Below are 17,136 nucleotides of genomic sequence, written 5' to 3'. Positions count from 1 at the left end.
ATTTTTACATTTCTTATTACATTCTTTATATGTGGCAAATGATTTGGGTGTCCCATCTTGTTTAAATGTTTTGAATGCCCTCCTTTTTTTTAGCTAATTCAAATTTGACTTTGCTGTTAGGCCACATAGGTTTCCTTTTGATATTTGTTATTTATTTCCCTAGGAATAAATTTATCAGTGCCCTCCACCAGTATTTTTTTTAAAGTTTGCCACCTTTTAGTAGTATCCATACCTCTAAATAATTCCTTCCAGTTTATATACTTTAAGGACTCATCAAAATTACCAAAGTTTGCTTTTCTGAAATTGAAGGACCTAGTTGCTCCAATATAATTATCTTTGTTAAAATCTAAGTAAAATGTGATCTTATTGTGATCACTGTTCCCCAATGTCTCCCTTATGGTTATGTTAGTAACAAAGTCCCCATTGTTGCTTATCAAGAGATCCAGGATATTGTTATTTCTGGTTGGACTTTTAATAAATTGATACAAATAGTGTTCATTTAGGGCATCCAATAAAACATTTCCCTTAGCGGTACTAGTTGACCTATCCTTCCAATTTATTTCTGGGTAGTTAAAGTCACCCATAATAATAATGTCCCCTAAGATGGCCGCTTTTCCCACCTGTAGCAAGAGGTATTTTTTCTCCTCCTTATTTATGTTGGGTGGTTTATAACATGTTCCTACTATAAGTTTTTTAGCCCCTTTAATATTACCTGTGATTTTTACCCGTACCGATTCTACCGACTCCATTGTGCTCTCATTTATGTCTGGTTTTAAGGATGGTTTAACATATACACAAACCCCACCTCCCTTTCTACCTAATCTGTTGTTTTCTAAAAAGACTATAACCTTCTATGTTAGCCTCCCACTCATGTGATTCATCCCACCAAGTTTCAGTAATACCTATGAGATCAAAATCTTCTTCCAAAACTAGGGTCTCCAGTCCCCCATTTTACCAGTTAAACTCCTAGCATTCAGATAACGGGATATCAGATCTTGTTTTCCCTTTGCCCTTGTCATGTTACCTGTTACAGTTGCATAAGGTTCCTGAAACAATAAATCAGTATCATGGAAAATATTCCATGATACTGATTTATCGTTTCAGGAACCTTATGCAACTGACAAAAAGATCATGACCATTTTAACAAATTAGATTTACTGCTTTTCATAAACATGGATTCCTTTAACGTACAATATGGTCCAGCATTGAATAAGCAAGTAATACCTTTTATAACAGAAATGTAATACTGTTCCATATTATATGCTTAAACATACTGTATAAACTAATATAGTTTTGTATTTCATCAAGTAGAATTTTATATTAAATTTACATGAAATAACATGCATTTGTATACCTATGGCTAACAATTCACCAAAAATAAATGTGATGAGTTCAAAAGAAAACAAACAATGCAAGCAAAAAATTATACAACTGAAACAAGTGATGGGGCAAGCCACCTTTTCTGTGTCTGCACCAACATGCCGCAATAATAGTATACTCCTGGACTTGCTGAACTCACAAGTTATAGTTGTAAAGGAATGTTCTTGAGACCGAAGATATGCAGAAAGGCATGATAGACCAGTTAATAAACATTGGGGCTGATTTAGAACCGAATAAATCCACGTTCGGGGTTTGCACATGCCTGAATATGCACATGCGCAAACCTAGGGAGCGAACAGCTTTGGAGAGTTTCACCCTCGCTGGGCCTTTTGCTCGAGGAGGGGAGAGAAGGGTTTGGCAGCAGGGGAAATCCCTGTGTTTTTATGGGAGTGCACATAAAAATGCTGTGCAGATGCAGGTGTGGTGATGCCTGCTTGTGACATGACATCAGCACCCGTCCCGAATTCCTCGATCATAATAAAAGACAGTCTAGACTGACTTGTTTTAGTGAACGACAGAAAAATAATTTGATGGTGAGCGATTATCGAATGATATTTCAGCTGTGTGGCTGCATGCAATGGTATATGTTAGCATACACATCCCCTCACATGCTACGAAGGGGATTCACGATGCACACACAGGGATGGGGGGGTGTTCTGCCAGACGGCGTTTACCTTTTTGCTAGGCTGCAAACTGGTCGGGATCAGGCCCTTTGTTCCTGTTTCTGGTCAAATCATCATAAACATACTGAATAGAGGATTCTGTTCACAAGGGTACAGTGATCCCCTGTCTTAGTTGTAGCACTTAGCATGCAATAGATTTATTAAACATATTACTTAACCTTTATATAGCCATATTAGTTGACCTTTATAACCTTTAATATAAATTTACTGAGAATGTTTATTACCAGTAGACATTTTATACAAAATGTCAGGAAAGTTTTAGCTGTAACACAGACCCAAATTTCCCAGTCGGATCCAGTCACCCCAAATCTGATCTTCGGAATAGATGCTGAGAAAGCCTTTGACTTAGTTCTTTGGCCCCACTGTCTAGTACCCAGGGCCGGCGCTACCCGCTCAGCACAGCCTGAAAGCAGGTAGGTGCCGGCCCTGAGAGGCGATACCCTTCCTGATGCCGCTGCTTCGGCTGCCGCAGCCTGCTCCTGTCAAAAAAAAATGACAGGCATCGGGCTTAACACAGCATGCGGGCAGTGTAGCTACAGCTCCCAACAGGCTGCATCACAAATCTCCATGATGCTGCCGGGTTCCCGAACAGTGCGGAGTAGCCGCCCGTGGCTGCTGTCACTGAAGACAGGAGCAGGAAGATGCTGCTACTGCAGACACATGGGAGGGAGTCAGGAGGAGGAGCTGTGCTGCAGTGTCACTTGGGTGGTGCGGGGGATTTGGCCCGCAAATGGGTTGCATCCATGCCCGCACACCCCCGCCGTCGCTTAACGCTGCACTGCACATTCAGAACACGCAGACCCGGCTTACTACTTCTGCCTGCGCGGTGTCTACTTCTGTAGGAGGCACACTCTACTGCTATCCCTCCGGCTGTCGTTTAAAATGAGGGACTGGCCGCGATCAGAACTCGTGTACCGTGGTAACATGCTCCCCTCAGTGATGGCCAGTGATAACAGCAGTGGTGGAGCAGGAAGCAGAGGTCAAGGCCCAGGGCGGTGAGTGTTACTGGGACGTTCTGTGTCAGCTGCACCACATTGTGCATTCTGTGTGTATGCTGTACCTCAGTGGGCAGTCTACATATAAGTGGCACCTCAGGGGGCATTCTGCATATAAGTGGCACCCTAGGGGCATTCTGCATGTAAGTGGCACATTAGGTGGCATTCTGCATGTAAATGGCACCTCAGCAGGCATTCTGTGTGTAAGCGGCACCTAAGCGGCCATTCCACATGAAAGCAGCACTTCAGTAGGCATTCTGCGTGTGAGCGGCACCTCAGGGGCATTTTGCATGTGAGTGGCACCTCGGGGGCATTCTGTGTGTGAGTGGCACCGCTGGGGGGAGGGCATTCTGCATGTGAGCGGCACCTCAGGGGACATTCTGTGTGTAAGCAGCACCTCAGGGAGCATTCCATGTGTAAGTGGTACCACAAGGGTAATTCTGTGAATTAGTGGCACCTCAAGGCACTACTCTGGGCACTATATGCTTTGGGCTCTATATGTTTTGGGAACTGCTCTGGGAACTATGTGGGCTGGGCACTTCTCTGGGTGTTATGTGTAAGAGTCGCTACTCTGCGCATTGTGTGTAAGCGGCACTACACCTGACATGTGTAACCTGCACTATTCTGGGCATTATTTGTAAGCAGCATTACTGTGAGCATTATATGTAAAAGGCACTACTACTGTTGGCATTATGTGTATAAGGGGCATTACTGTGTGGCGTAATCTGTAGAAGGGGTACTACCAGGGGCGGATCCAAGATAAAATGACAGGGGGGCACCATGTTGGTTTAGGTGGGGGGAGGGGCGGTGTTAGTGGTGCCAGTGAACATGCTAAGAGAGCCGCAGAGAGAGGGTGGGAATGGGATTAAAAATAGGCCCTGGCATTTAAAGAAAGCAGGCCCACCATGGCGACAAAAGTGAAGGATGTAGTTGTGTGCGTGCCGAAGGCGCGCTCCGGAAAAGGGGGTGTGGCCACTCAAAAGGGGTGTACAACACCATATACAACTTCTACACATAATGAAACAAAATACTAGACCCCATTATACTTGCCCCTTACACGTGATGCCAAATGGAATGAGCCAAAATTCACATAATGCCACATGGATTGAGCCAAAATTCAAATAATGCCACATGGATTGAGCCAAAATTTACATAACACACGGATTGAGCCAAAATTCACATAATGCCAAATGGATTGAGCCAAAACTCACATAATGCCACATGGATTGTGTCAAAATTCACATAATGCCACATGGATTGAGCCAAATTCATAAAATGTCATACGGATTGAGCCAAAATTCACATAATGCCACACGGATTGAGCCAAAATTCACAATACGCTTCATAAACAGGGATATTGTCCACCAAAGGTGCGCATTACACATTTACACCATAATGTCCATTACACATTAAGTTACATGCCATTATGTCCATTATGTATTATGCCAAACACCGTAATGCCTATTGAAAAATTATGCTACAGAAGTGCTGCTTATCTACATGCTCATTGCCAAGGGTTCCATGCTCATTGCCAGAGGTTCCATGCTCGTTGCCATGTGGGATTACATGCTCATTGCCAAGGGGGAATACATGCTCGCGGTAAATGGGGACAGCCCACAACCCTGGCACAACAAAATAACTCGTTTCTTGCAAAAATGTGCACGCTCTGCTGAACGCCTCTGGAGGAAATCTCACTCTCTGGAAGACTTCCTCCATTTCAAGTTTATGCTCTCCTCCTACAGCGCTGCTCTCTCCTATACCAAACAATCTTTCTTCAAATCTCTCATCTCTTCCCATTCCTCCAATCCCCGACGTCTCTTTGAAACTTTCAACACTCTACTTCGCCCTGCACCACCCCTCCTCCCTTCATCCCTCACTGCCACTGACTTTGCCTCCTTCTTCCTCTCTAAAATTGAGGTAATCCGACATGATATCTCCTTCCATACCCCCTCTGCTGCCCACCCACCCCAATCATCCTCCCCTACCAACTACCCCACTCTGTCATCCTTCTGCCCTACTACAGCTGAGGAAGTCCGCTCCCTCATCTCATCCTCTCCCCCCTCTACCTGTCCCTTGGACCCTCTCCCCTCCCGTCTCCTCAGTTCCCTCTCCCCCACTGGCTGCTCCCACCTTGCTCACCTCTTTAACCTATCTCTTTCTACTGGCATCTTTCCCTCACCCTTCAAACACGCTCTGGTCTCGCCTATTCTTAAAAAACCTAACCTGGACCCTTTTTCTCCCACAAGCTACCGCCCTATCTCTCTTCTCCCATTTGCCTCTAAAATACTAGAACGGCTGGTTTACAGGCGTCTCACCAGCTACCTGTCTGACCACTCCATCCTAGATCCCCTTCAATCTGGCTTTCGCCCACTTCATTCCACTGAGACTGCCCTAGTGAAAGTCACCAATGACCTGCTGTCAGCCAAATCCAAGGGTCACTTCTCCCTGCTTATCCTTTTGGACCTATCTGCTGCCTTTGACACTGTGGATCACCCTCTCCTCCTCCACACACTCCAAAACATTGGCCTCTCTGGCACAGTCTTCAACTGGTTTTCCTCTTACCTCTTCAACCGTTCCTTCTCAGTCTCTGCATCTGGCTCTACCTCACCACCTTCTATCCTTCCTGTCGGGGTCCCTCAGGGTTCCGTCCTTGGCCCCATTCTGTTCTCTCTGTACACCTCCTCTCTGGGTGCACTCATTAACTCCTTTGGCTTCCAATATCACCTCTATGCAGATGACACCCAAATCTACCTCTCCTCTCCTGATCTGTCCCCCACTGTTTTCTCTCAAGTTTCCAACTGCCTCGCTGCCATTTCTACCTGGATGTCTGAGCGATTTCTGAAGCTGAATATGGACAAAACCGAACTTATTATCTTTCCCCCACCCAGAGCTATGCCCCCTACTAATATCTCTATCACTGTTAACAACACCATCATCTCCCCTGTTCCCCAACTCCGCTGCCTGGGTGTCACTCTTGACTCCTCCCTCTCCTTTGCACCCCACATCCAAATGCTGGCCCATTCTTGCCGGTTCCAGTTACGCAACATTGCTTGCATCAGGCCCTTTCTCTCACAGAGTGCAACTAAGCTGATCATCCACTCATTGGTCATCTCACGGCTTGACTACTGTAATGCTCTTCTCACCGGCCTTGCTCAATCCCAACTAGCTCCTCTCCAATCTGTCCTCAATGCTGCAGCCAGGCTTATCTTCCTCTCCCGCCGCTCTAATTCTGCTACTCCCCTTCAACAAAATCTGCACTGGCTTCCATTCCCCTACAGAATCCTCTTCAAACACCTCACACTCACATACAGGGCCATCTCTAATTCCATTGCTCCATATATCTCTAACCTCATCTCCATTCATACACCCTCCCGCCCTCTACGGTCAGCTGACGACTGTCGTCTCTCCTCCACCCTGATCACTGCTTCCCATGCTAGAGTACAGGACTTTGCCCGTGCTGCACCCCTTCAGTGGAACGCACTCCCTCGCTCCATTAGACTCTCCCCGACCTTGCAAAGCTTCAAACGGGCACTGAAAACTCACCTATTCATCAAAGCGTACCCTTCCACTGCATAAACCAGCTGGTTCTCCGACCCCTTGCCTGTTTCCTGTTTACATCCTGCTATCTAACCACCACCCCCTTGCTTGCACCTCTTGTAATCTGTCTGTCTCCCCTTCCTACTAGATTGTAAGCTCCTCCGAGTAGGGCCCTCTTCCCTCCTGTTGTCAAAGCCCACTTCTCTTCACATTTCACTCACAGCTCTCCTTTACTCCAACACTCAGTGACCATCTTCATCTGCATACTCCTCTCCATCATTGGCCTCAAGCCTCTAGTTGTATGTTGATTGAGTCCTCACTACTTATATCCAAGCTGTAATGTGTATTGATCTGTGGCGCTCTTTATTTGTACTGTATTTTTGTTATTTATTCAATGTTATGCCAAGTTTTGTTTCCCTGTATTGTTCCTTTGTACGGCGCTGCGAAACACTTGTGGCGCCTTATAAATAAAATTATAATAATAATAATAATAACAGCCGCCGCCAGGCAGAAGCGATAGCCACTGACAGTGGCAGAGCCTGGCTGCATTCAGAGCACTGCAGGTCCCGGCTATTTGAAATAATACCCCTTTCACACCAGAAAATGCATTCCTAGGTTGGCCCCTTTCACACCAGCCTAGTTCCTGCATTTTCTGTTGTGAGGGGGAGAGAAAACCACCCCTCCCCCATTTAACCGGCTATATCTTTGGAACCAACTGACCCATTTACATGAGACAAGCATCATATTGAAGAACTTTTGAGTGGGCTTTGAATGATTTTGACCCAGTGAAACTGGAACGTTTGGTTCCAGAGTAATCTGCCCTCAAAGAACATGAACAGCCATGAAAATGACATTTTAAAAAAAAATCGGTTTACACGCAATATCTCTGGAACCGATTGACCGATATGGACCAGCCTGGTATCATATTGAAGGGCCAGCAATTTGGAATTGAATGAGATCAACCCAAGCTTCTGTGATGGCAGCCGTCGGAACCGGGTGGGGGTCGGAATTGACGGGTCCCATATTATCCTATGGGGAAAAAACATTACAGCTTTGCCAGGCGATATCTCTGGTTCCCGAGGGGCTAGAGACACGGGGCTGGGCTCGTTGGAAAGCCCTGGTCCTCAGCTACAAAATGAAATGACAGGGGGGGCACATGCCTGGGTGCCCCCCCCCCTGAATCTGCCACTGGGTACTACTGTCCAAAGTATCATAAATAATGGTCTCAATTGTGTGGTGTAACATGAATAAGGGACACTAGTGTGTGTGTGTTGTAATGTGAATAAAGAGCACTACATGGTGTAATGTAAATTCATATAGTCCCGACCAAACCTCTCAGACTATTGAAAGTCTGTACTTAAAAGGATAAATATAAGAATATACATTCTCTTTCAAACAACGTTCATTGATGCCATTGTGTGTTTTATTCTTTAATGTTAATTTATTTAATTTTATTAGAATTAAAATCATCATTATTATTAGCATTAAATTGTTTTTTGTTATACAAAAAATAAATCCACAGTTGAAATGGTACTAATATTACACTCGTAGAAATGTGAAAAGGATGCTCACCTGTTACAATGATGAACTAATTACAATACACAGGTGCAGCCTAAGGAATGTCTACCGCTGATAGGCTAAGCCTCCTATTTAAACAAGGACTTTAATACCATTACCCTATCTTCTGAGGAAACCGTCATTTGATTTGAACGGAGAAACGCGTCAAGAAAAAGGGGAACATTTGTTTTTATTCATCCCATGTTTATTTTGGACTTTTTTCTACAAATAGTGGCAACTTCAATCCAAAAGATCCCACCTGCAGTGACAGACAGTGAGGGACAACGGAGCAGCTGACGCCTGTCTCCCAAACCTGGGGGCACAGTGCAACATTAACACCTTTCCAGCGAGAGACCCACGGCGGTTTCTGCCGTTCCATCGCCCATATCCAGCCGGGGAGAGTGCAAGGTGCGGTCCGGAGGCCGGAGGTATTCCTGCTTGCAAGGAGTTGCTCCCGACGTCGGCTTTTTCAACATCAAGTCACGCCGGTTGTTAGTGACTCCTCAACATCTCATTGCAGCAGAGGTTGCTCCCGACGCGGGCTCCCATCACAACAGAGCAGCGCCGGTGGTAGCGACCTCCAACTAAGATCTGCCCGACCATTCTTCCACCTGCACAGACCTACCGATCCCTCACATCTGTAAGTTACCATCCAGCTCCTGTCAGCGGCTTCTTACCATCAGCCACTTGGGTATCATTTGGATTATGTCCACAAAATAATAATTGGTAAACAGTTGTTATTACCATATTGATCTAAATAATCCTGCCTATACAAACGGTCTTAGGATAAATCAACTGACTGACACTAAGACTATAGACCTAGCTATTTGAAGACTCCTTACTATAACAATACCTATTAAGGACTCAAGAGAGTAAGAACTCTGGGATTAATTGTAAGATTATAACTGTATGAATTTAACTGTCTCAATTTGGTAATCAAGATAAACATGGTATTAATTTTAATTATATTTTATTATTGATTGCATATTACCTTGTTGCTTTTTAAGATTTAATAAATTGTGTACATTAATATAAATGCGCTCTCTTTTCTATCTGTAGTTCTGTATATCTAGGTTCTAGGTTTTTTTGGGAGCTGCAATACATCTCATTAACACTGTGGTCTAATTGATTAAATCAACCCAATTTTAATTAATTGATTGCGCCCGATATACTGTTGGGGTATATATATTTTCCTATTTGTGTAATGTAAATACATTTGATAACACACTTCTTGTGAGAATACACCCCTTTTTTGTGGAGCATGCCTCCTTTAAAGGGAGGGCGCAAATTAATAGTTTGCAGGGGGGCGCCCAACACCCTTGCACCGGCCCTGCTAGTACCTCTTTGTATATTGAATAGGAAGGGGGGGGGATAGGAATCCATTACATGCTATCTGGGAGCTAGGTGATGAGTATATTGTCTGTATAAAGGATATAAACTGTTGGGGTATACCAAATTTAGACATATATACATTTTGTATACCCCAACAGTTTATATCCTTTATACAGACAATATACTCATCACCTACCTCCCAAATAGCATGTAAGGGCTTCCTATCTCCCCCCCCCCCCCCCCATTCAATATACAAAGAGGTACTAGACAGGGAGGATGTTGTTCCCCTCTCCTTTTTGCTATTGCCATTGAACGTCTGACATGCTATGAGCTACATTGGAATACAATGGCATTTGTATAAGAAACACAGAACTTAAACTAGCACTTTTTGCAGATTACATGCTATTATTTGTCTCCAACCCCTTGTCCTCCATCCCAGTCATTATCCCATTATCAATTCATTCGGCCACATCCCAGGCTACAAAATAAATGTGCAAAAAACTCCTTCCACTGGAAAGAAGTCCTTCCACTGTTTCACACTATTACATCACACCCCACAATATCCAAATTCACCATATAAACACCGCATATTAAATACTAAGGAATGTCTATAACTAGAGACTCGCACAAAATATATAAAGCAAACTTCACACCTTTAATAAATAAGATTTTTTTAACAACTGGAATGCCAGGCAAAACTTCCCATATTTATTTTAGTGAGATCCTCCCTGTTGAAAAGCATGATATTCCCAAAAATCTTTTATTGTCTACAAATGTTGCCATGCGTCATCCCTAACACTGATATACATTGTCTGAATAAACTTATGTCCAAGTTTTTGTGGTGTGGCAAAATACCAAGAATGTTGCTTTCAAAACTAATGTTTCCAAAACAGCAGGGAGTTCTGAAGATTCTTAACTTTCAGTTTTAAGCTTGGTCTATTCACTTTCGATAAATAGCTGACAAATATATATAACAAATCTACATATACTGACTTAAATTTGGATAGAACCTTATTCTATCCTCAATCCCCAAATGCATTACTCCATTCGCTGCTGTCTCTTATTACCCACAACATACATGATGACATCCTCTTCAAAGGCACATAGGACACATGGGTACAACCTAATAGAAAACTACATAGAGACCCTAAAATTACACCTTTCCTACCCATTTGGGGAAATCCCAACTTCCCTCCCTCACTACTTCACACATCCTAAACTCATTGGTGTCGTAAGGGCTTAGACCTAGATACTAAATTATTCGACCCAGGTGGATCTATTTTCCCTATTGCAACACTCCATGCATGCTATGACCGTACTGTATCACAAAACCATTTATTACCCTTATTGTCTCCTCCACTATATAACCCTTATTGTCTCCTCCATTCTCTCACTTACTCAACCTGACCCTCTTGTTTTGACAATCACGACCCTCTATCACCACAGATATAAAAAAATTAAATATATGATATACTACTTAACTCTTTAACGTGTATGTAATCTATGCACAGAATGTTGTGACAGAATGTATTGCACTTATTCCCTCTATGTTCTTCTCCCTCCTCCCGGACATTCTTACATCACCCCAGTCTATATGTCTAATGTCTTTCAAGCCTATTAGGCATTTAGTATAATTTGTTTGTCCATTTGTGAAACTGTTACATTATTTTGTACAATGTAATGTCTCCTCCTATAACGTATCAATATACTTATTTATGATAATGTAATGCAAGACTATGAGACCGTTTAAATACCATCATTTTTGCTTGTATTATAATCTTTTTTGTATTGAATGCTCAAATTGACAAAATCAATAAAAAAATTGGAAATCTAAATTTACTGAGAATGTTTATCATTCACATCAGTTAGACCAAAAATATTCAAACAACATTCATAATTATAAGAGAAATGCAAACCAATGTGGTGCCGTTACAGCCGCTGTATAGGGGAGGGTGTAAAACTCACAACATAAAGATAACCAACAGCGCTGGGGTTTTTTCTGATAAAAAATATAAAATTCTATTGAATGTAATAAATTGCATATATTTTGTTAGATAGAATTGTTTTTTATATTTTTTATCAGAAAAAAAACCCAGCGCTGTGTATATATATATTATTCTATTAACATTCCTCATTATGTTAATTTTATCATAACCGCCATAACCACTGAGACAAAATCATTCTTTATGTGAAAGAGGTGGTACAATATTGAATAATCTAACAAATAATACATTTTTGGGGGTATAGTGCTGTGCTCTGCCTTTTATGGTAGTAAATTGTAGAGGTATCTTATAAAGAAAAATATTAACATGTACTGTATGGATTGAAAAATTATTTTACTGGAATTCTCTTTAGTGAAAACATACAAAATAGAATAAAAGTCTACTGGTTGAAATCCCGCAGAAAAAATCAAAGCAAAACAAAACAAAAATAGAAAGTGCATTAATGGTGCTTTCCTCAATATACAGTCTCTACTGGGGCTATAAGTAAAGGTTCAAACTTGTTAGATGGAATAATAGTATTTTCAATGGTGGGTCACTTCAGTGACCTAATGTCAATAACGGCATCCTGTTAATTGACAAGCAGTGTTCAGTGTCTCTTTATAATGAAATTCAGTCTTCAGGTACCTCTTTCTCTTTCATTGGTGGGCAAGCGGGTTGGTGTTTTCGGGGGAGGGTACTATCGGTATCTAAGTGCGGATTCCCAGACTACAGAGATCCACAGTCAGTCCGCTGGCACCGGGAGCCGTGTGGATGACACTACTCCCTGTGCTGCGATCTCCACCCTGATTATCTGTGTAGGTTTCCTGTGCACTGCTATGGATCTCATGTAGATCAGTTGCTGTGCCTGCTTACCTCTTTACAGGTTCTCTGTACTCATGCCGTGTTCTCCTCTCCGTACTCACCTCTGGTGTTCACGGCTTCGGTCCCACGCTGGTTGTGGCATCTTCTGTTCGGTGTGTGCACAAGCTGGCTAACAGCGTCCGGGTGCACCTTCCTTACAGTGGCCACTGTTTGAAATTGGCCGCTGGAATGGGGTTTGTTTTAATTGATGCTCATCCTCCAATGATTTCAGCTACATATAGCCTTCTTCTAGAGAGATGTATAATCGGTAATGTCAGTTTTGGGTTTAAATAACCCTCCTGGTCCTGGTGTTGGTCTCTGATAGGTTAATATGTTCCTTCATCTGAATGGATATCAGACACTACGACTGTATGAACAAAAAAAGATCATACCAAAAGGTCTATGCATCAAAAAAATCCCAACCCACAATTTAGAGGACAATGCATTCATGACAACGTGGACTAATATACTAAAAGAATGTTCAACACAATTAATGAAATTAATAATTGAGGACAACATCACAAAACTTGACAAGATCGAGAAATCAACCAACTTGACAAAGAATTAGACCCATTCAAAGACAAACAGGAGTTCATCACATTATCTGAACTGACGAGCCAGAGACTGATACAAGGGGAAATAGACTAATTGAAATTAAAAAGAAAAAAATACTGAGAGACAAATTTGGAATCAAAAGTAAAAAAACAAGTAACACTAAAAAGAAAACCAAAACATCCCCCCTAATTAAAACGAAACCACTGAAATCCAAGAACAGCCCAGTATACAAGAAACTTAATCTCACATACCAGCAGTATATGACAAAATTACTTACAGAACAAACAATAAAACCTTTAGAAATTTCAGTTTATGAAAACACACAAGACAATATAGAATCCCCCACTTCAGACAAATCATTCTCAATTTATGATCTAGATGAGGACCCACTAGGAGAGGAAGAAAATAAATACGCCAATCTAGCAAGACTCTCACTGGAACAAGGGTGGGAAAACAGTGTACTAACTGAAATCACAAAAACACCAAAACCACAAGAAAATGCAAACAAAGAAACATGTGCTGATACAGAACCAGCTCTTTTTTTAGACCGTTCACACATCAAGAACATAACAGAGAGACAACCAAACAACACAGGAAAAAGAAAATTAGGAAGACTAGAAGAGGGTGTAGAGGTGGAGACAAAGTCAAAGAAAACAAGGAAACAACTAGAACAGAAATAGGAAACGGAATCTTCAATTTAAGTAAAAGTGAACTGACTGACAACCATTTAAGACTGTTAGACAAATGTTTAAAATATGCACCAACAAACAAAATAGACAAATTCCAGACTTACTTAGACTTGCACAACTTTGCCAGAAAATTAACTCTAAAGAAATACTTCATTAAGAAATTACACTATAAGAGATTGTGCACTGAGAGTCAGAAATGACACTATAAGAGATAAGTACAAGCATACTGAACTAAAACTACCATCAAATTTCTACCCAAGCCAAACTAAAGGTCCACAGAGAGATGCATTCATAAAAATGGTAGAATGAGATCTTGAGAACATCAAATACAAACCATCACAAAAACTTAACAAAACAGGTGGAGAAAGCATTAAGAGACCTACAGGACAATAAAGATTTGATCATAAAACCAGCTGAAAAGGGAAGGGGGGGGGGGGGGCTCATATTAGACAAAGAGGTTTACCTAAAAGAAGCACATAGAATTCTAAATGATGAAAACACATACGTAAAATTGGCAAACGACCCAACACAAAGATTCAAACAAGAATTAGAAATACTTTGCTGCAAGCAGGGAACCACAAAGGCAGCATTAAACAACAAGAACTCAAATTCATTCAAACACAGCATCTAGTTATCCGTTTTCTATTATTTACCTAAAATTCATAAAAGCCCAACAACTCCACCTGGTAGGCCTATAATTTCAGGAACTAACTCATTAACCTCAAATCTCTCACACTATCTTGATGTATTTCTACAACCTTATGTCCAAAAACATCGATCTTACATTAGAGACACAACACACATCCTCAAAATACTACAAAATATAACATGGGGGGAAGACCTGTGGTTGGTCACCTCTGATTTCACCTCACTCTATAGCATCATAGATCACGATCAGGGAATCAGTAGCATTGAATACCACATATCACAAGACAAAACAATTGAAAGAGACCAACTTAAATTCATTTTACAAAGCATAAATTTCATATTGAAACACAATTACGTGTGGTTTGAAAACCAATTTTATCTACAAACAACCGGCACGGTGACGGGCTTCACCCAGGGGTACGCAAACCTCTTTATGACTTGGTGGGAGGATAGATACATATGGGGAGGCAACAGACTTGGGAAGAATCTTGTGCTCTGGAACAGATTTATAGATGACATCTTGTTCATTTGGAAGGCTGATGAAAGTTCCCTAACAGAATTCCTGAAGTACATAAACAAGAACACCAACAATTTAATCTTTACAACCAAATATAGCAAGCAGAGTGTAGAATTTTTAGACCTCAACATATTTATAGAAGATTCCCACCTGTACACAAAAACCTTAAAAAAAAACAGTGGATGTAATAGTTTTATATTATCCAGCAGCTGGCACCATCCAAGGTGGCTACTGGGAATACCAAAAGAACAATTCATCAGATTAAAAAGAAATTGTTCAAGACAGGAAGATTTTGCAGAACAAAGTAGGGAATTAACAACACAATTCTAAGAGAAAGAATGCAAAAAGGAAACATCAGAACGAGCACTGGAAACAGTAAAAAAAATTAGACAGGACAGACCTCATTACCTACAAAAAGAAAGGGGACAAAACATACCAAGAAATTCCCTTCATTACCCAATTCTCAAAACAATCTAGTACACTTCAGGGCATACATAAAAAACACTGGCCATTGTTGCTAGAAGATGAAACTTTGGCAGACATTCTACCTGACCATCCAAAATTAGATTTAAAAAAAGCCCCAGACATTAGACAGAAGTTGGTAAACAACCACATCCCCCCAAAATGACAAATACAAACCACACTGGTAAAAAAAATCAACCTGACACTGTGGGACATGTTTAGGCTGTACTAACCAAAAAATCAAATCCACAAAACCCATCACAACATTTATTTCGATGACAACAAATAAAACCTATGAAATAAGAAATAGAATTAAATACAGTAAGGGGTCATATACTTATTAGAATGTGGCTGCAAGAAACAATATGTGGGACGTACGATCAGACCCCTTAATACCAGGATTAATGAACACATACGAAACATAAAGAAAAACCATGAGGAACACAATCTATCTTAACATTTCAGTGACTACTATGACGGTGACCCAAGCTCCCTAAAGTTTACAGGCACCCAAAAAGTAGAACACAACTGGGGGGGGTTTAAACGCTCAAAATAAATAAACTAGAATTAAAATGTATAAATTAAAAACCCTGAAACCAAGAGGTCTAAATCTAGACAACGAAATAAAAGCAATAGTAGGGAGAAAATGATAAAATGCACATCAGGTAGCAAACATAAGACAACAAAAATTATAAAAAGGACCTTTTTACAAAAACAACAAAAAAATTATAAAAAAATCTAACATTGGAAACAATCACAAATAGAGAAAGACGTAAGAGGGAGGAACCTCTGAATGTCATCATGAAGGAGAAAACATGATATCCAATCAGATGAAGGAACATATTAACCTATCAGAGACCAACTCCAGGACCAGGAGGGTTATTTAAACCCCAAACTACCGATTACACATTTCCCTAGAAGAAGGCTATATGTAGCTGAAACGTGTTGGAGGACGAGAATCAATTAAAACAAACCCCAATCCAGAGATAACCAATTTCAAACAGTGGCCACTGTAAGGAAGGTGCACCCGGACGCTGTTAGCCAGCTTGTGCACACACCGAACAGAAGATGCCACAACCAGCGTGGGACCAAAGCCGCGAACACCAGAGGTGAGTACGGGGAGGAGAACACTGCATGAGTACAGGGAACCTGTAAAGAGGTAAGCAGGCACAGCAATGGACCTACACGGGATCCGCAGCAGTGCACTGCAAACCTACACAGACAGGGAGAGGACGGAGATAGCAGCACAGGGAGTAGTGTCATCCACACGGCTCCCAGTGCCAGCGGACCGACTGTGGATCTCTGTAGTCTGGGAACCCGCACTTAGATATAAATAGTACCCTCCCCCGAACACACCAACCCGCTTGCCCACCAATGAAAGAGGTACCTGAAGACTGAATTTCATTATAAAGAGACACCGAACACTGCTTGTCAATTAACGGGATGCCATTTTTGACAGTATGTCACTGAAGTGACCCACCATTGAAAATACTATTATTCCATCAAACAAGTTTGAACCTTTAATTATAGCCCCAGTAGAGACTGTATATTTAGGAAAGCACCATTAATGCACTTTCTATTTTTATTTAGTTTTGATTTAATTTGTTCTGCGGGATTTCAACCAGTAGACTTTTATTCTATTTTTGTACGTTTTCACTAAAGAGAATTACAGTAAAATAATTTTTCAATCCATACAGTACATGTCAATATTTTTCTTTATAAGATATCTCTATAATTTACTATATATTTACTATAACTTACTATACTATGGGGGTATAGTGCGCAGCACTATACCCCCAAAAAAACATATCTAATCTAACGGAAGTAGTCAACCGTAAGTGCAGCAGCTAGCAAGAGAGGTTCAGTGCGCAGGTACAACAAACAACTATTTTGCATAACAAGTAATACTCTTTACAATAAAATGCCCGCTTACCTTAG

General features: G+C 41.4%; 2 protein-coding genes across 21 annotated transcripts in view; one reads left to right on the top strand and one right to left on the bottom strand.

Moving 5' to 3' along the window:
• The window catches only part of LOC146027270 (uncharacterized), a 36,930-nt gene extending 24,035 nt beyond the window's left edge, over window positions 1-12,895 (top strand). The window contains exon 5 of the mRNA XM_083158211.1: window positions 12,653-12,895. Within this exon, the coding sequence (XP_083014337.1) occupies window positions 12,653-12,895 (243 nt within the window). The remainder of the gene's footprint in view (window positions 1-12,652) is intronic.
• The window catches only part of ADGRL3 (adhesion G protein-coupled receptor L3), a 1,133,398-nt gene that overhangs the window by 195,970 nt on the left and 920,292 nt on the right, over window positions 1-17,136 (bottom strand). The window lies entirely within an intron of this gene.

Source organism: Crinia signifera, chromosome 1 (assembly GCF_055691185.1).
Source record: "Crinia signifera chromosome 1, ASM5569118v1, whole genome shotgun sequence".
Taxonomy (NCBI): Eukaryota; Metazoa; Chordata; class Amphibia; order Anura; family Myobatrachidae; genus Crinia; species Crinia signifera.
The sequence above is the reverse complement of the archived record's forward strand: the minus strand, read 5'-3'. Positions and strand labels throughout refer to the sequence as shown.